At 42.0% G+C, this 20,185-nt stretch overlaps 2 protein-coding genes across 3 annotated transcripts in view; one reads left to right on the forward strand and one right to left on the reverse strand.

Moving 5' to 3' along the window:
* Positions 1 to 7,000, reverse strand: part of GTF2E1 (general transcription factor IIE subunit 1) — a 50,077-nt gene extending 43,077 nt beyond the window's left edge. Inside the window, exon 1 of the mRNA XM_071433258.1 lies at positions 6,878 to 7,000. The gene's annotated coding sequence lies outside the window, so the exon portion shown is untranslated. The remainder of the gene's footprint in view (positions 1 to 6,877) is intronic.
* A 131-nt stretch (positions 7,001 to 7,131) lies between these two features.
* RABL3 (RAB, member of RAS oncogene family like 3) lies at positions 7,132 to 18,552 on the forward strand. Of its 2 annotated transcripts, none has more exons than XM_071433259.1 (8): positions 7,132 to 7,244; positions 7,429 to 7,559; positions 9,201 to 9,330; positions 12,167 to 12,281; positions 13,421 to 13,571; positions 14,198 to 14,269; positions 15,078 to 15,116; positions 17,729 to 18,552. In XM_071433259.1, exons 1-8 carry the CDS (start codon positions 7,199 to 7,201, stop codon positions 17,792 to 17,794), a joined length of 750 nt encoding a protein of 249 aa, XP_071289360.1. In that variant the 5' UTR covers positions 7,132 to 7,198; the 3' UTR covers positions 17,795 to 18,552. The 2 variants fall into 2 exon arrangements, with proteins under 2 accessions (XP_071289360.1, XP_071289361.1); XM_071433260.1 differs by having other exon boundaries at positions 7,429 to 7,520.
* The last annotated feature ends 1,633 nt before the right edge of the window (positions 18,553 to 20,185 follow it).

Consider the following 20,185-nt stretch of genomic DNA (forward strand, 5'->3'; position numbering starts at 1 on the left):
TTACCACCACTTACCAGGCTGCCTGTGACAAGACAATAATTTCTAAGTATTCTATTTTCACTTTACTTTTCCTCACCATAACATCAAATGGCACAAATGGTCATGACTGTGACATACATGGCAACATACATAAAATCAGATACAAGGAATTCCTCACATTGTCACCCCTGCCAGATTTAGCTCACAGACAACACCAGTGATTCAAGAGAAGAAGGAAGTATTAGAGGTGCTTTTGAAATAGCCATTCAGAAGGTTGCACTGCCAGCTAACATCAAATAAGACTCTGAATTATCTTTTTCAGTATGAGTTTTCTATGCTAGTTTAGGATATGAGCAACCATTTCTTATGCAAAAGGTTCATTGCACTGAAGAAAACCCCCCTCACCCTAATCTCTGTTTTTTTCATCATTGCTATGCAATTTTTATCTGCGAACTAATATATTAAAATGTAAAACTCTGCCAATCCTAATTTTCACTTCCATTAGATGTTTCACACACTGTATAAGTATCTCCCCAGTATTTCAAGCCTATCAAATAAAGCAAAAAGTGACAGCAGAAAAAAGGATCTGGATGAGTATCCTATTTTTTTCATCACTATCATAAAACCACTGATAGGCCTTTTCACACACGCCATCATACAACTTGTAAGACAAGTTGTATTGTCTTACTAAGACATACAACTAAGACATCCCTCTGAGATGACCAAATCTGTAGGTAACCAAGCAGCAGGACTCACTTCCATCAGCTAAGACTTCTCAAAGATCTGTGATCATTTATCGCAGTAGTCTTCTTGGATTTTTTTTTCTTATGATAAACAGTGTCTTTTCAGAAAAGTGTAGCATTACCCACTGAAGCTTTACTCCTCTTCCACCCCTACCTACCCTCTGCTGCCACTGAGGAGGGATGTTCCTCTCAAGGGTTATGGCCAATACCACTGCAAAGCAATTAGGCTGTGGAATGTGAAGCTTCACAGCAACTAAATAAAGATCATCCTGTCTTTTCTGCCTGTTGGGTAAGAAAAACACTACCTTCATGGTTTTCTTTTAGAACATTTCCCTGCTTGAGCTTTTCTTTCTCTCTAACTTAGAGCCAAATGGTATTTTTTGCAGTGCTCAGATTGAAATTGACTGAATGACATTTGTTGACTGCTGGTGTGCAGGCTGAGAATAGCTCCCAGCAAACAATGCCTGGATGTCCAGCTACAGCTTCCCTTTAAGGAAATTCAATTAAAACACATCTATCACACCACGAACTAACCATGAAACAAGTACTTCCAGAGTCAGCCAGGTTTCTCTTGCATGCCAGAGACACAGTGATTCATCTCACACAAAGGAGAGCTTTAGAGAGCTTTGCATTGAAGGTAAAAGTGTTAGCAATAAACGATGCCCCACCAAGAGTTAGCCATGCAGTATTTTGGAATCTCTAAGTCAGACCAAATCTAAATACTGTCAGAGGAGATTGTCTCTGAAGATCAACATCATTCTGTTGGTATTTTTTCAGTCTTTCAGTCACCTAAAGACAAATCTTGGTTTTGACTGTATCTGTCAGCAACATACTGACACTATAAAACAATGCCAATGTAGAAGCTGGAGGGAAGCCTCAATTTATTCTAATTGATTAAATCTTACTCAGAGTTAAAGCACAGTAAAGAATAAATGTAAAGATCAATTTTAAATAAAAACTGGCACCCCAGAGAGTTAAAAAGTCACATTTTTTAAAGTCAAAAGATTGTTAAGTGCTGATCTGAAGAGCAGACAACTTTCTCTCCTCAACAATCCACTTTCCCTACAACTTCCTTGCAGAAAACTTGGTGATGCAACTTGCAGGGGCACAGTGACCTTCAGATATCAGTTGAAATAAAAAAAAGGAAAAAAGTGCTTTTAAATAAGCACATCTCACTCTGGACACCTCATCTGAGAGCTGATGGAAAGCCCTTTCTCTGCATTGATAAGACAGCTGCAGATTTCCACAGATACTTCCAAAACAGGTTTAAAGCACAATTTCCTGAATAATGCACTCAAACAGCTTAAACAGAGACCTACAGGGGACCAATTAAAAAAATCGACTCTAAGAGTTTTCGGCAACATTCAGAGATTTAAATATATTTCTTAGTGTCAGTCACTAGAAAATATTCTTTTTCATCTAGTGGGAGTAGGAGTTTTAACACAGTTTCTTCTACTCTGTTGGAGATTTTGAGTGATGTCCAAGTGTTCTGTGTCCTCAGGTAACAGAGGACATCTTGACTGTGATACTGTTTTCTTCCAGGTGGGGATATATGGAAAAACAGGCATTCTGAAAACACCAGAAACTATTCTTTCCTGTTATCCTTCACTTCAAAAACTGGATTAACACACTTTAAAATCTAAATCCTGCAGAAAACAGTCTTTGGGTGAAACAAACAACTGACTAGTGCCATATTTGAGGGGAAAAAACCCCAAAAGCAAGTGCATATCACTGCCGGATCCCACCAGGCCAACTGATGTCTGGTCCATGAAGAATCCAAGGCTTTTAATCCCTAAATTGTAAATTCTTACCATCTTTCACCAGGCAAAAAGGACACTGATTCAGCTCACAAAATTCAAACCCAGGGGACTTTACCACTGCATCCTTCAGCAATGATTTCACCTTCCCCTGAAGCAGTAAGTCAAACCTGAATTAATTACATGCGCAAAGAAATATGGTAACACCTTTAACAAGGTTTTAATGGGCGTGCATCTGTTTCATAATAATGTCTGAACTGACCTTAATAATTTATGAACATCAAGGAACATTTTCAGGGGAAAAAAAATACAATGGCCAGGATACTCAGCTATGCCAGTAAGCACCTCTAGCATCAATAATAAGGCACACTGGACAGCATCATATTCAGAAAAAGCCAAAAGAAGAATTTCCAAATTTAAACATGGACTTTATTAAAAGAGACAGCTGGTGGGGAATTGTTCTGGGTAATCACATTAATACAATTCAGTATTATGGGTGCAGGAGGAAAGCAGACCTGTCTGTGTTAACACAGTAGGACAGGAAACCTAAATACACATCTGTTGGGTTTTTAAAATTGCTGTAATTGAAAGAATTAATATTGATGTGTCTATAAAAGGGAACCCTGGAAAAAGAGACTTACAGTTACACAACACAATCAGTTCTGCTGGGTGAAGAAAATAAGGATACCTTCTGCAAGATTGTACCTAAGGTTTAGTAAAATGTATGAGGCCCTCAGCATAACCAGAGATGCCAGAAAGGATTGGCAGGGGGAGAACAAGTGACTGCAAAAAACCCTTCAGTATGATGGGATCAGAGACCACACAGAAGCCAGAAATTAAACTGAGCAAACACCTCCACTTTCAGGTCCTTCCTGATGCAACATCAAAACAACTGAACTCTTCTTTTCCACATACAACAATTTCAAGAGTTTTCAATTCCAATGAACTCTTAACAGGAATTGTGCTAATGAAGTTAGATCTGTGTTTCTTCCTGCTTTTCCTGACTCAAACTGAGAAAAAGAATGCTAGAAGGGTGGTAACCTAGAAGCCACAATGTAGATGAAAATAGTACTAGAAAATATGAAAACCTACAGCAGCCAGTGAATTAATATGAATTCTTATCCAATACTGCAAATGTAGATCATCCTGTTTCAACATGTAACTTCTGAGACTTACATTAATTTTACCCAGAAAATTCAACGGTGTCACTATTCGTATATTTGACAGAGGATCTTTAAAAGCAGGATCTTATAAAAGGAAGCAGACTGCTCTTCAGACTCACAAGGATCTACAAAGCTTTTGTAACATCCCAGATCTCTTTTGGGGGGAAAACTTGGGAGTTGCAGGTTTGGCTGTGAACCTAGGCTATCAGACACACCATGAACACTTGCACAGGTGCTTCCTATTTTCCCCCACATTTATTTAATTAGTGCTTTTTCCCACTAAATCTTTGAAACCAGCTTAGAAAATGCTTCTTCAAGCTTCTGACACAAGATATTTAGGAAAGGGGGGGAAAAAACATTACTTGCTTATACCACTGACATAGTTTCTTCAGATAAAATCAAGATCAGGTTATAGTAAGAGAATCCCCTCTCCTGTGAATGTGGCAGGTACAACAGCCTTCCTGGAGCCAGTGCATGTCATATCCTGCTCCAGCTGTCACTTGCAAACACCCGATCCCAGTTTTGTAGTCCCTCACTCTAAGCAGCTTTAAAATTCTGCTTTTCAGAAGATGATGAGGTTAAGCTACGAGAAGCAATCCTGAATCTTCCTGAGAACAGGAAGGGAAGGCATAAATTTCAGAACTACAGTGGGAAAACATGTCATCAATATTTTCAATGTCTGTACAATGTAACCTCAGATACTATTCATCCTTTCCAGAAAAGGGCACAGAATCTTCCACTTTCAAGTCCTGTTTTCACTTGCTTTTCTCTGTAGTGAGCCCAGAACTGCCTTTATCCCACATCAGTTGCAAAATAAAATCTTCTGACATTTTATCAAGAGCTTACTGAGTTTCATTCCCTGGAGAGTTCATGAACACTGCTGCTCAGCTTTTCTCCTGCACTACATCTTGATGAGAAATAAGTGTATTTTCATTGTGAGACCTGCCTTGAAGTATAAGAGCAGAAAAGAACAATCTGCTTTCACTGAAATCCCATCTTCTTGTTGGCTTTCCATAAACTGAAGCCAGGAGGCCACAGGTATCAAAGGGTTTTCTTCACTCAGGATGGGAAGCTGTGCTGCAGCTGCACACAGAAAGCCTGAGGGGCCTGGCTGAAATGAGGGTGCTTTCCTCTAATTTCACAAGTAAAAACACACAGAACCAGATGTAATAAGGCCATGAGGTTTGACCATACCAGGCAGAAACTGAACAATTCATGCTCAGGATGTAATTCTCAATCACTTTTGTAATCTTAATCCAGCATAAACAATAGCAAGGTGTCAGGAAATTAAAGGACCACCTGTGTGCACGCACACAAATGGATGAAATTTCCTGTTGCAGCTGACGTCAAATTACACCTCCCTCCCCTAAGGAAGTCCTTCTTTTCCTTCCTTGCCTTTAGCCACAAGCCCCACACCCTTCTGTCTTAATTCTGGCAGTTCACTATTCATGTAGCAACAAGAATCACTTGATAAAAAGTGAAAAACTAACTTGCCAAAATAAAAAAGTGGAACATTTCAGAGAGATCAAAGGGGAAAAGTTCAAGGATTGAATCATTTAAGTTACCAGACTAGAGCCAACACAAAACAGAGAAAAGAATGCATGGCTAAGGATGTAAATGAGTGGGGAGCTTTCCCCACATGGTGGCCAATTAACCTAACTGTAATGTGAAAAATTTTAATTATGGATACCAGAACCTCTTACAATTTACACTGATCTGAACCTACCAGGAGAATATGTTATTTTGGAGACGTGTAAGCATCAGCCCTCACACAATGTAAGGTTTTGGGGGCTTCTTTAAAGGGAAGAAAGTAAGATCATTTCTCTCACATATCAAGCCTAGGAAGTCATGATTACACCAAAGCACAGTGAACTTAACCCCAGCATTCCTTTCTATGTTTCTGACAGGAAAAAAGCAATAATTGCTTTTCATGTTATGGATTAAATAAGACCCGGAACACCACACTTTTCATTGTGATAGATGATGTGAGCAATATTGCCTTTTGGAAATTCCAGAAAGACAATGAAAAGTTATGGAAGTGTTGGGTCCAGTACAGTTTTAGTGCATGAGAGTGCAAGTACGTGGATACAAGCAATAAAGAAACAAAGAAACTAAGTAACTAAGACACCAGATAAGCTTTAATTAACACAGTGTCTTGTTCAGAAGAAACCTCTAAAGCATCCTGTGAGAAGGTGAGCTGTATGTCACAGGAAGTGAAAGGCAGGAATGCAATTCCCATCAAGCCTCACTCCGGCCTGAAAGCATGTGCTCCTTCCCAGGCACATGGCTCTGCCCTCACAACACCAGCCCGTGCACCAAACTGATTGCTTAAAGGTAAAAAAATAATTTCTTTTATTTCCCCCCTTTTTGCTATGTTTTTCAACAGTTCAGTGAGCTGGCGGTGAACTCTGACGAGCAACAGAACCAGCACGTAAAAGAGGATGCCACTGCACTGGAAAACTTGAAAGAAAAAAACTCCACCTTTTCTGGATGAAAAATATTTAGCTACGTAGAGTTCAAGAAAATGCACCTTAGCTGAACACCCTTTCCAGAATGCTGATCTTCCTTGCTCGTTGTGAGCCGTTTGGAATGGCACAGGCCTGCAGCTGGACCCCTTTAACAGCAGCTCGGTGCCACTATGAGCTGCGCTGTTTGCGGGCTTCTCGGGGACCAGCACGCTCTTGAGGCCAGAGGAAATGAAATAATAATAATGTAATAATGTAACAAAAGAAAAAAAAAAAGAAAAAAAACCACCACCGAACAAACCACACCTTGCTGACCTGGAACACTGAATGGTTCCACAGCCGGCTGGCTGGCTCAAACCCGGCAAGCAGGAATGAGCTGGCTTTGCCAGTCAGCTCCCCCTCAGAAGCCCACGGCCCTGCATGTCCCTCCAGATCACAAACAGCACAGTGAGCTTTAACGCACTCAGAGGGGAGAACCCCTGTGCGCCTGCACAGCTTCCCATTCCCTACCCATTTCACGTGTTGAGATTTAAACATCGAACTGTGTAGGATTCCGTAGGGCAAGAGGAGGTCAGGAGAACCTCTTTAAAAAAAAAAATCAAATAAAACAAAGAAGCCTCAACAAACACCGCAGGAGAAACGGCAAACGGTGGTAAGGAGCCAAGGCGAGGAAGGGGCCCAGACGGGCACAAGGTGCGGGGAGCAGGGGCCCCGCGGGCCGGGCCAGGGGCTCCGCAGGCACCACCGCGCTCCCCGGGGCCGGCACTGACCTGGCGCCGCTTCCAGCTCTTCCCGGCTCCGGGCGGCGCTTCCAGCGGCTCCGCCACCGCGTCACCGCCGCGCGCGCCTCTGCCGGCACCGCCCGCGCCTGCGCCGCGCCGCCCCCTCCCTGCCGAGCGACACGGAAATGAGCCAATCGCCTGCCCGTACGGAACGGCGCCTTCCCGCCCCCGCCGGGGATAAGCCAATCAAGAGTGAGAACGCTTTGGCCGCTCGAGCAGGCAGCCAATGGGTTGAGAGGAGCAGCAAGAACGCGCGTCGCGATTGGCGGGCGGGCCGGTGGCCGGGCGTTGTTGCTAAGCAGGGTAAAGATGGCGGCTCTGGACAGGGTCAAGGTGCTGGTGCTGGGCGACTCCGGTGAGTCTGTGTCCCCTGGCCGTGTGCCCTGTGGCCACTCCCTGGTGATCTGCTCCTCGCCTCCGTCCCCGTTACCCGCTGAGGGGCCGGCACCGCCCGCGCTCACTCCGTGCTGCTCTCGGCCTCGCCACCTGTAACCCTGGCGCCGCCTCCCAGGAGTTGTTCTCTCTCTGTGCGCTTGCAGGTGTCGGGAAGTCGTCCCTCGTTCACCTCTTGTGCCACAACCAGGTGCTGGGAAACCCGTCATGGACTGTGGGCTGCTCCGTGGATGTGCGAGTAGGTGACATGCACGGCCTCTTGGTGGCCCTGAGCTGTGTAAGGGAAGGGCCTTGACTTTTTATTTCAATGACTTACCGCCCCAGAAAGAGGTGTACTTTGATCATGTGTTTCGCTGAGGGCTTGATCTTCCGATGCAAGCAGCGTCAAACGTGAGCCAAGCACTTGTGTAAGCAAGTTTTGACCTTCCAGGGTTGTCACTGTCAGACAAGACATTTGTCACTCGTAGCGCTGCTCCCTGCTGCAGTGGCCACTGGCGTGTCACAGTACGGCCAGCTCATTGCGAAATAGGCAAGGAACAGCCAAATTGTCAGCCAAACACAGTGGGGAAAACCAGTTCACTCATTTAACTAGTGGGAACACTCTAGAGGAAAGCTCTGGGTGATGCTCATATTTTTCAGCCAAACACAGTGGGGAAAACCAGTTTACTCATTTAACTAGTGGGAACACTCTAGAGGAAAGCTCTGGGTGATGCTCATATTTTTGAAAAACAAATTAAAATTTAGGGCCTGGCATGCTTCAGTGCTCTTAGACCCAACTGAGGAAATTGACAGGAGAAATTTAGTGTTGAGACTTGGACACCAGGAAGGCAGAATTTATAAACCACAAAGACATGTTAGAGAAAGCAGAGTTAAAGAAGAAACTAACAGACAATTAATATGACTCTCCCTACCTGGGAAAAAGATAATAAAAAAGGCTGAAAAAGTGGGCTAGTTAGCATGAGAAGTGAGAAATCAATAACCAATAGAAGATTGAATACTAATTAATGAAGAGAACTGTGTCACTTGTAAGCCAGTGAGCACTAATTCCTTCGTTTGCCAAAATGTATAAACAACTGTAAGTTTTGGTGACTGATGTACACATTTGGTGAAGTGCTACTCATGCACCTCACTGCTGAATAAAGTAGTGATGATTTTCTAACCTAACTGGGTTAGAGAGTTTATATCCTGGTTTTTGGTGACAGTTGTGACCATGGAGTTGCTGCTCCTCCTGACTGCTTGCTGCAGGACCTTCTGTGGGAAGAATGAGGATGCTCCTCCAACAGTTCTTTGGCCCAGCCTGCAGCACTCATGGGACATTGATAAATGCTTTTTCCTTCAACACTCTTTGCTGCATTCTCCTTGAAATGCATTGCCCTAGGTTAGAAATGTATTTTCAAAATCTGAGGAGAGGAACATGGCAGTCCTGTTTGATTGTGGGCAAAACTACTCAGCAGATCTGGGGGCAGAAGTTGTTGACTAATTCAGTTGAGATGTCAGAGTTTGGTAGGAAAAAGATGTGGTTAGTTGGAATCCAGGTCTGTCATCTGTGTTAATATTCTTGCAGTGCTGCCATGCTGGTTTTAACAACTGTAAGAAGTCAAGACCTTAATTTTTCCATTTGCTTTAGCAAAACACTGTGTCTGAGCACATAATGAGATGTTGGGTTTGTTAACACTGAGATGCTCCCTGTTCACTCGCCAGGCTCCCTCTCACATGAGATGGTGATCTCCATCTCTGTGGTGTCCAGTGGCTGCTGCTTGACTCATTCCATCTCTCTTCCACTTGAGAGGTTTGAAACAGTGTCAGCATGAGAATTTCCAAATTTCTATCCAAGTACAATAATCCTTCCAGCTGTGCCATGGGGATTAACTCCTGTGACAGGGTGCTGTGGTTATGTGTGATGTGAATTTTTCATCAGATCCATGACTACAAAGAAGGAACTCCAGAAGAGAAGACCTATTACATTGAGCTGTGGGATGTTGGAGGTTCTGTGGGCAGTGCCACCAGTGTGAAAAGCACACGAGCAGTGTTCTATAATTTGCTGAATGGTAAGTCTGCTTGGTGTAAATATGGTTTTAATACTGTTTCTGTAAGGAGCTGTCCCTTGGTCCTGGGGCAGAGTTCCAGGCAGCCTGCCTGAGGGCTACATTGTTCTCCTTTCTGATTTATACAGGAAAAATTATATTATTTGTAGGCAGAATTTTATGGATTCAGTTGTGAACAGCAGATATTTCAGGCAAACCTGTGCAGATGAGCCCTATCAGCCTTTCCCTTCAGCCTTGTGCAGCTGGCACAGCAGGGAGGCTTTGAAGGTGCAGTGAAGGTGTATCAGACCTTCACCTTTCTGGGTCTGATATACTGCAGAAATATGGTTTCTATTTTTTTGAGAGATTTTTTATTATTTATATTTTCTTGTCTGTTCGGTTGTAAAGCTTACAGCAGAAAAATGATTGTTTCAGTTTTTATGAACTTTGATAGTTACATCCTACCCTGGCAAATTTGAACTGTGTGCCATAAAATTGCCATATGCTGATAACCATCTTGCCCCTGCTCATTTAGCTTACCAACTTATTTTTAAGAGTTGAATCTTGCAACTTGCTGCGTATGTAGGAAGTAGCATTTTGTGCCTTCTGTTGAGATATTGTCTTAAAGGCCTAGTAGTTCATCTGTGTCTCTAACAAGAGTAAATCAGAGATTATAAACATAACAGTACAGTACTTCAGTTGTTACTTTTTGTCATCCCAGGATAGCTCACTAAAAATAGAGGTGTATCAGACTAAGAACTGCTTCTGAAAATCTGGCTGAAGTGTTCTGTTTGATTCTCTTTGCTTATTCCCACTCAGTTGAAGACTTTTCAGTAACATGTTAAGCCACACAATAAACATTTTTGGCCTGTGACTAACTAGTTATTTCTTCCTCTTTTCTCAGGTATGTTAGGTACCTCTTGCTTATAGTGTTAACCAGATTTCTGTGTATGAGAATTGAGTTGAGTTGTGCCCTCAAAGCAAGCCTCTTTGGTATATGAAAAAAAAATTGATTTCTTTTTAATACCAAATCTACAGTGTGCCAAGGAGTGTGGGTCAGACTTGGAAATACCTTAGAACAGCCCATTAGGAAATGAAGTCTTGGACTTGTGCATCTGAGTTATAATTGATGACATTAAAATAGAGTTATTTATCTCCCCTACCCAAAAGATACTAATTAGACAGCTTGCATATGAAGAGCGTTGACTTTGGTAGTTAACCTTGGGTCTTGTTTCTTTCATTAGATTAATTTCTCCATTAGAGCTTGTCTCACAAATTGCCTCTGCTTGACCTGATTTAAGACGAGAAGATGAATGCATTCCTTCTGCCTGACTGCTTGTGCTTTCTGGGCTTGTAGTGGTCTGAAAGCCAGTCAGTGTTTGGTTGTGGCAGCAGCTGAGCAGGCTGCTGGGTTGCTGACCAGTCTGGTACACTTTGGTTTTGGATTATCCACAGATCTTCCTCTTTGCTGACTCTCCACCTGGTGTGGGGACTGTGATAGCTGAGGACAGTGACTGGGCAGTGAGGATTTGGCTTGCGCACCTTGTTGTGGGAGGAGCATTTCTTTGAGTCCTGCCTGCTCTTTTTGGATGTTGACAGCCTTTTCCTGCTGGTGCAGCTAACTGTGCAGGTTTTAGGTGGAGCAGATAAGGAAACTGACCAATCAAAGATATAACTGAGGGAGAGTGTGGAGGTGGAGAGTGTTTCTCACTGGCTGTGCAGCACTGCCTCTGGATCTGTTGCTGTAGGCCAAGTTATGTTGTATCAGGCATTTTCTCTCTACACTGGGGGTGGTCATGCAGCAGAGTTGCCTTTTTATAGTGTTACTGAGATAAATGCTTTGAAATAGGGCTACAGCTGTGATCGCTGGGAACTCTCATGGGAGAGTCTGTGCACAGTCATGTGGGGCAGTGGAAAATGTTTGTGGAAATGTGGTTTGTTCATGGCAGTGGGTGGCACCTCTGGAAGTTATGGTGAAAGACTAAATTAGTGAGTTTTTTCCACCTGTAGGCTGTGAAGTGTTTTGAGAATGAATCCTAATGCAGATAAGGGATATCATTCCATTTTGTCCTTGAATTGATGGTAGTTTGAAGTCTGGAGGAAGTGGGAACATTCCACATATTGCAGAAGGTGTGAATAAATAGAAGAAATTTGCTAGCAGGAGTTGGTAATTGAGTTAGGAACTGTGGTTATCAGAAGTGGGTGTCTGTTAATAGCACAGCTAGGAAGCTTGACTCTGTCTCAGAATTTACATTTTGAAGGCTCATGGTAATGAAAAATGCTAGAAACTTAATCTTAAGTACAATAAGTCTTATTTATTCATGCTTTTACCGGCCATTTAATGGACTATGAAATTTTGTTGGTGTCAGTTTTCCCTTTGGATACCTCTCCAAATATGTAGCCTTAATTCTTGGAAATGGAGGAAAGCTATAGTTCTCTCTGAACTCTTTTGAAACAAAGAAAAACCCTTCAGACTTTATAGATGGTGGGATAAAAGATAATTATGTTTACCAGAGAAAGGCTGAATTTTCTGCTGCAGTAATATAGAATTTCAGTATCATGAGAAGTAGACAGAATCAGTGAATGCCTGCAAGCCTTTTGCAGATTAAAGCCTGAGATGGTTGTTTGTTTCCTGCTTTCATGTGATTTTTCTCTTAGCTCTTAGCCAATTCTTGATAAGCAGCTTTAAAAAACCTGTTGCATCCTGATATTTTTTAGCCTTACTTATTCACTGTAACTGAACTGCTTATACATCCCTTCATTCTCAGATATCTGGGAACCTGTGGGTGTCATTTTGGTAAGATAAGGAGGAGAATATGTATCTTTAAATGGCATCTTGCTGTCTTGTCTTTCACTCCAGGGATAATTTTAGTGCATGACTTGACCAACAAGAAATCATCCCAGAATTTGTATCGCTGGTCTTTGGAAGCACTCAACAGAGATGTTGCTCCAACAGGAGTTCTCGTGACAAATGGGTGAGTGAAAAACAAACATGCAGAGCTCAGACATCGTGATTGCAAGCAGTTGCACAAGTTTTTGTTCCTCTCTAAGGGTGCTTGGTCTCCACAGGAAAGTACATGTGGTTAGACTTTGAAGAAAGAAAGAAAGAAAGAAATGGGGAATATCAAAGAAGGTTGTCTGTTGATTGTTCTTTTTCTTTTATACTGCCAGGCAATATCAGGCAGTTCTGACAGCAGATTCCCAAACTGGGTGGCAGAGACCTTGCTTTAAGGGAAAACATGTTTATGCATCCTTTATTTTTCTGAGGCCTCTGTGAGAGTGGGTCCAGTCCCAGTTACAAGATTTCTCTGTCTGCACTGAGAGATGCCATTGTACAGGAAATGTCATGGGATAATGTGTCTGGGCAAACAGGACCATGCACCAAGACTGAGGAGGTTCATTTTTGGTTTGGGTGATGGGGGAGTAATTTTAGGAGCGTGGTTAAAAGAGCTTAGAAAACTCTGCTTAAACAGCATGTTCATAATTAGCTCTCCAACACCTTGTCAAGGATTTCCTCCTGCACCTTTTTGCTCCTGTCATCCATTTAGTCAAGGAGGTTTTAAAATCATTGCTAAACCTCACATGTGAGCAGGAAGGCAATAGTGAGGAGTGGCTTTTTGTGAGGAAAAATATCAATTGTTTATCTGTCTGTTCTGGTACGCAGAACAGTTCTGTAGAAATGTAGGAAATGGGAAAGAGGATTTGCATTGTATAAACTGCAAAATTCTCCGGTGTCTTCACAGACAGGTTCTTCACAATTGTTTTAATTTTCAGAAGTTTAACTTCTGTCAAGGACAGATGTTCAGCCACCAGCAATTCTTTCTCAAGTTCTTGCTGTTGGTGCTTGCTATAAAGCTTGGTTTAGGTAAAAAATTACAGACAAGTGATTATCCTAGCTAAGGAGAGTGATTGAAGCTTGGATTCCTATGTAGTGATTTAGATGCAGAAGCCCTTCCTTAGTTTAAAGGTATTGCACATTTTAACCATTTTAACTTAGATAAATGTTAATAACTAAATTACTGGTTTTTGAGAGGCACAGGGGAGGTGATGTTGTGCTTGTGCCTACTTACATGGCTATTGCCTCATTCAGGATTGTCTTTGTTTCCCTCATCAGCGACTATGACCGTGAACAGTTTGGTGATAACCAGATCCCACTGCTGGTAATAGGAACTAAACTGGATCAGATCCCAGAAACTAAGAGGAATGAAGTTTTGACCAGAACAGCATTCTTGGCTGAGGATTTCAATGCTGAAGAGATAAATTTGGTTTGTATCCTTGTCATCTTTGTTGTTTTTCTTTTGTATAGGAGTGAGTCCAATTTTTAGTAAGTAAAGATGTAACAAAAATTTGGCTTTTGGAGATTTTTCCAGTAGTGCCAGTCATTCACATTTCTGTTGGCTCTGCCCCTTGCTTGATGAAACAGATATCTTTGTTTCACTATAGGGAGATGTAAGGGGTATTAGGTAAGGTCTCTTAAGCTTTGAATTGTTGGCTGGGAGTTAAATTTTCTTTTTCTTGTTCATAGCTCTGACATAGACTGTCTTTGAATTAAACATGAAGATAACTTTATATAGATCTATGGGTATAAAAATATACACCTGCTGTGTGAATGCTTGTAAACACACTCCCAATCTCAGGTGTAGCCTGTACAAATCCCTGCCTGACTGCACAGCTGGTGGTGGCAGGAAGATGTGGAGCATATGGGGGGTTGCTTGGAATTCTGCAGTTGGTCTTTTCTCTGAAGCGACTGTGGAGCAGAAATCAGCAGATCCATTGTTTTCTCTTGCTGATGGTGTGTGTCAGGGAAAGGGTATGTTCCATTTCCTTGTGTTTGGCTTCTTTGCACTGATTTCCTTGAGCTTGGTTTGTTGTTGTCTTTTGGGTGTTCTAGGACTGCACCAATCCTCGTTATCTGGCTGCAGGTTCATCCAATGCTGTCAAACTAAGCAGGTTTTTTGATAAGGTAAGTCAATGAAATGATGTTTTATTGTCCTGTGCATCAAATGTTGGGATTTGAGCATGAACAACAGTTTAAGCTGCTCCTTTCATGTTCACTCTCTGAGTTGGTTCAAGCCAGGTGTGGGGAAGGCAAAGATTGATCTGCTTTTGGAGATAGCTGATCTGCTTGAAGATTTAGTTCCTGATCTGCACAGAGCATTGAAAAAGACCTCACAAATGTGCAAAGACACTCTACTTATGTTTTTGAAGTTGTCTGGCAGATCAGAGGGGTTGCAGCATTCTGAGGTAGTAGTGTGGGGAGATACAAGACTGGTTAGCTCTGTTGAACCTAATTAAAGCAAGCTTTAGGAATTAAAAAATTAATTAAGAATATTAGTCTCCCTTCCTGAAAAAGAGGCCATTAAGGTCCACTGTGCAAATGAAAGAAGGAATGCTCTGTTTTAAGCATCCTCTGGGCAAAATAGCATGGTGGGGCTACTGTGCAGTGGTAGGAGCCATTATCCCTGCAGAGGGAATGGGAGTAACTGAGTCTGAAGCAGAAGACACACAAACCATCACCTCCATTACCCAGGAGGGCTGTGTTGAAGTTGAGGATGATTAGACAGCTTAGACAGCTTGTCTAAGAATGGCTGTAGGTGGCCACTGCTGTGTGTGCTAGAGCACTGCACTAAAGCAGTAGGCCTGGAGCAGAGATGTGGGGTCAGACCTTGTCCCAGTTAGCCCTGAGTTTCAGTGCTCATGTGTGAAGGTAGGTTGCAATCTGAGGTTATGGATGTGCTGTGCAAGCTGAGATCATTCTCTGTTGTTCCCAGGTCATAGAGAAGAGATACATCTTGAGAGATGGCAATCAGGTTTGTCACTTTTCCTCCTCTTTTGTTTCATTTCTCCCCGTGTAATGTGAACTGCTGACATAGTTCTCTTTAAAACACAACTTCATGCAACCTAAATGGCAATCTGTGCTGGTAATTTCATTCTTGTATCTGTGGGAGCACAGCTGTTAACGCTAGACAGAAGAATGGCTGACTTTTGTCAGCTGAAGTATTTGTCTGTAAAGTGATTGGCAGTGAAATAATTAAGTATGCTAACATAGTAGAAGTTGGAAGAGTGAGGTAAAATGGGCAAATATGATTTCTTTCAGCTCTGTCAGCTTCAGGCTGTTTGGTTGCAGATTAAGGCCAGAGATGCTATCCTGAAGGTCAATAAAAGGGGGTTTTTTGTACAGCTGGAACAAGATTTTATGTTTAATACAGGTAGTTTCCAGAGACTCAGTGGAGCCACAAGGAAAATGGCAGTATGATATCAGCTTGTAATTCATTCCTAAAGGACTGAATTCACTGTTTTCAGCCAGATGGGGAAGTACTAGCAAAATGACTTCTAGTTTGGGCAGGCCGCTTCAGCTTTTGTGCCCCCCACCTCCCCACGTGCAGTCTGCCATGCTGGGAGTAGTGAAGTTGCATTTACCCTTATGTAAAGCTGTTGCAAATTACCATGAAAAGCATCTCTGGAGTACAGTCACACCTGTACATTGTTAGAGGTAGCCGTGCTGAAAGCCCCTGGGATGTAGGGGGGAAATAGTCACAGATTACAAAATGCTTCCTCTCTTTGAGTGCTGCTGTAGTGCCTTTTGAAAATAAATTTGCTTTTGCCTCTTTTAGTTCTGCATGATGCCTTTTTTATTCCCCTCTCCTCCCCACATTCTAGTGAAAGGAAGTTTCTCTTTCATGGGAATAATATCGTAATGCAGAAACCTGCTTTTGTGCTGGTTGTCTCTGATGCATGATGTAAGATTTTTATTTTTATCATTTGATCCTATTTAGTGGCTAGCCAGGGATTAACTATACATTCCTTTTGGCTGTGTGCCAAAGCCTGCAGCCTGCTGATGACTGTCTGCTTCCCTGACAGGAGCTCAAAAGCTCAAAACAAATCTTAAACAGCAAACAATCATATTTAAAGAGGCAAAAGCCAAATTGGAAATGGAGACTTCAATGCAACCTCTTAATGTTACCATTTGAAGTTATCTACTTAATGTGACTCTTACCAATGTGTTTGTGGGTTTTCTACAATAGGTTACTACAATTATTCATGTTTTGAGGTATTTCTGGTTTAAACTTCTTCAGGATGAAAAGAATGATAAGTTTCAAATTGTTCATAGCTATGGCTTCAATCAGATATGTGATAAATAAATAATTGTTCCTCTTAATTAATGACTTTGATGTAAAAAATGCTAAAGCAGATAACTGTTTACCTATAATGTTCAGGTACTTTTTAGTTATAATGATTGCATTTTTCCTCTTTAAATTCCTGAAGCAGTTTTCATGAGGTGAACCTTTGTACAAAATCTGCCTGATTTTATTCTTAGAGATGATTGCTTTTCAGAGAGGAATAAACCAGTACCTTAGTGAATATCTTGCATATTTGAGTTTTGGGCCTGAAAACCCCAAGTAAATTTAATCTGTGGAGTTTTTAGTGGACTTTTATTTTGGGAAAGCTCTTCAGCTCTCAGCTTACCAGTGAAGTGTGTAACCTGAGCAATCTGCTGTGAATTGTAGATTATGTTTTTGTCCCCACCATCCATACATGCCCATGTTCTTCTGGCATGATTTGTAGGGCTTGGTTGATTCGTTCCATTTTAATAGACTGTATTTCCTATGAATGTGTGGAATTGCTTTGGGAGGGTGTGTCTACAGGGTCTGCTGTTCCTGCTTGTTTGTAGTGAGTAAGGTAAAAGTTACTCTGGCCTGTAATCAAATAGTTTTATGATGCCAATAGGGCAGATAAGCAGCATTAGAAAGCAGCACATCACTTTCTTTCAGGGATTCACAGGTGCATTGGATTGAAAATCTGTCTGAAATGCTGTTAAGGCCAGAGAAGCTTCTGATGGTTTCAAGTAGATTTTCTTTGTAAACGTCCATTGTCACTGTGTAAGCAGTGTCTGCAGATGGGCTGCAAAAGCAGGAGTGCTAATCCCTTGTATTGTTGCAGCCATTTCTGTCCCAATGATTTTCTTTAAGCTTTCAGTCATTGATAGAACTGCCACTGAAATGCTGCTGCCCAGGTTTGAAGGCATAAAGCCTCAACAGCTCTTTGAAAGGGCTTGGTTTATATTGTTTTATAGTTTTAAAAATGAATGGAGGGGAAATTTTTGTATGCACTTGAATCTGCTTTGAAATCTGTCTTTGAAATCTGTCATTAACAGATGACAGATTGACATCTGTCCTGTGTTAGGATTGAGGCTTTCAATTTCCCTTGCCAAAAAGTCTTAAGGAGCCCCACAGAACAGATGAGCCATAGTGGAGCTGTACAGTGTTTAATTAGAGCTGCTCCTCTAGCAGTCAGCTGAAGCACTGTGGCCCTGATTCTGGAGATGGCAGAGGTGGAATTGCTGCAGTTGGCTTGGTAACAGTGTGGGCTAGAGGGAGCTCCTGCTGATTCTGACATGACAACTTGTCTTCCCTGCCTCTAGATTCCTGGCTTCTCTGAAAGGAAGAGGTTTGGAGGAGGAACACTGAAGAGCCTTCATTATGACTGAGCACTGGAGAAGTGGAAGACAACTTCTCTGAGTTCCTAAAGACATTCCCGTTCCCACTGGATGCTCAAAGACAGTAATGCTTCTGTCAAGCAGAGTAAAATGATATTACAGCTGGCTAGCCTGCTGACGCTTCTGTTGTTGGAAAAGACTTGGAAAGGTTTTGGAAAACCTTTTTCAAAAACCTAATTGGGATCCTAGAGTATTGCTTAGGATTGCAAACCATCTGGATCTATGGGAACATCTGGGGAAAGTGTGCAATAAGTTGAATGCCTCTCACTGCTGTGGGAAACTTCATCATACACAGCACATGTATGTGACATCCTTGTCTCAATTTGTAAAACTTATGGACAGTCTTTGCAATGATTTGCATTCATTTTACCTCTAAAGGAAAGATGACATTGAGTGGACCTCTCATGTACAGTAAAGTGACCAAAAGAAGTGAGCAAAACATAATGATGGGTAAAGAGTGGTCTGGAAAATAATGGAATGCCTTCATTAAATGAATGGAGTCTTGTTTCACCTAGAGCACACTGTTCATCCTTATCCAAAAGGGATAAAAGCAATAGGCAAGATATGAAAAAAGATTTGAAGCCTTAAAACAAAATCATTAGTAGAAAACAACTGGTGTTAGTTCTGCTGCTTAAATTAAAATTGTTTACTTTGGAGAGGGCAAAGTAAATCAGGTTCTCCTGTTTATCTTTTCATAATTGATTGTGGTCTTGTTTTTTATATTAAATTAAAAGGCAATTCATTGAAAACTGATGGAAAAAGTGTGTTTTTATATAGTGCTTATTTGGAACATTTGTGACATGGTCCTACTGAGCCTGAGGACTTAGTGGATTCAGAAAACATGGAATGTAAGAACATCCTCTGATTTAGAACGGATAGAAATTTAGAAGGGATATAAAGCTGTGTAAAAAGTAGGAACTGAGCATGATTGGGACGAGAGTTCTGTGAAATGGATGTTTCCTTTACATAGTTAGCACTAAGAATAAAGGAGACTTGTTCTGGTCTGATCTCCTGTACAGGGTCTTGCTTTCCTAAATTGCCCAAGCTTTGCACGTTTCTCACCTTGCTAGAATTCCATGGAGTGGTAAAAGCCTGATTTATGGCTGTTCCTTCTTTCCACACCTTCCTCACAGTCACCTCTAATGGTTAAGCCTCTGGCAAAGGCCAACTAAGAGCTGGAGTTGGATATAAATAGAGATTAATAATAAATGGGGATAGAAGAAAGTAAAATGCTGGTGTGAAATTGACAGGGAGCAGAGTTCTGCAGTCTCTGGATTACCTCTGCCTGCAGCTCTTCTGGCAGCTGCTTGGAAATAAATGGAAACCTGCCTACTGCCACTAATCAGGCACAAAAGTGACAGCTGGGGGCACCAGTCAAACTTATTAAAAAGATGGATGCTTTGCTTTTCCTTAGGCCATTTCCAGAAAGGTCTGGGAGCAGTTGTAAACATGAGTGCAGTAAGTTTTTAGGTGCTTGTGTGAAACAGGTTGTTGCTTTACAGTTAGTTTACAACCAGAAGAAACAAAGTACCAAAATATTCATAATAAAGAGCACATGTGTGAGCTGTGCAGCTCGTGACAGCCCCAGTGTCTGTCTCTGATCCTTTGACAATGAAAGCTGGAATTGTTTTGTCAAGGTCAGGTGCAGTCTTAGGGTAACCAGATCTGGGCTCCCTCAGGTTCCTAAGGAGCTGCAGAGCAGAACAAGCAAGCTGTAGTGCTATTCCCTCCTTCACCTTTAGTGCCAAACTCCTGACTGTAGCTCACCTGTCTGTGTGTTTTAAAGTAGGCCTCTAATCCAGAATAAGTATCTTGTTTATTTAGATCTCAGCAGGTCACCACAATTAGGTATATTTTTTCCTTCTTGGGACTAGGTGATGTGTAATGGAGTTGTACGTGTGGATGATGTTACATTTATTTGAGCAGGAAGTTCCAGCTTCTTGTCAGAACCAGGAGTATGTGAGCAGCTGGAGTTAGTTACGTTGCTTTTCCACCTTACCTGTTTCAGCTGTCCAAAAATGGTTCACTTGCAAGCTTAGGGATGTGACACCAGACAACTTTTCTATGTCAAACCTGTTTTATTGTGTTTTACCTTCCTTTTCTCTGCATACACACACCTCTTCCATGCCCTGTCACCCTTCTGTCTGTCTTGCCTCTGCCTATACCTCATTCCCTGTTCCCACAAATTCTATCCCTCTTTCTCTCCCCGTTTACCACATTTGTCTGACCCCTCTGTATCACAAGAAGTCACAAAGAGGAGTCTTTGTTTCCTGCTTGGCTCTCTGGTTTCCCTTTTTTTTCCCATTTTCCTCTCAGTTTCTCTGTGCCATGCATTGTCTCTCTTGCTGTACCACTGAAATGCTGTTTCTCTGTTTTCCTTCA

This window comes from Agelaius tricolor, unplaced genomic scaffold, assembly GCF_023055355.1.
Source record: "Agelaius tricolor isolate 1412-34295 unplaced genomic scaffold, bAgeTri1.0.p SCAF_9, whole genome shotgun sequence".
Classification (NCBI taxonomy): Eukaryota; Metazoa; Chordata; class Aves; order Passeriformes; family Icteridae; genus Agelaius; species Agelaius tricolor.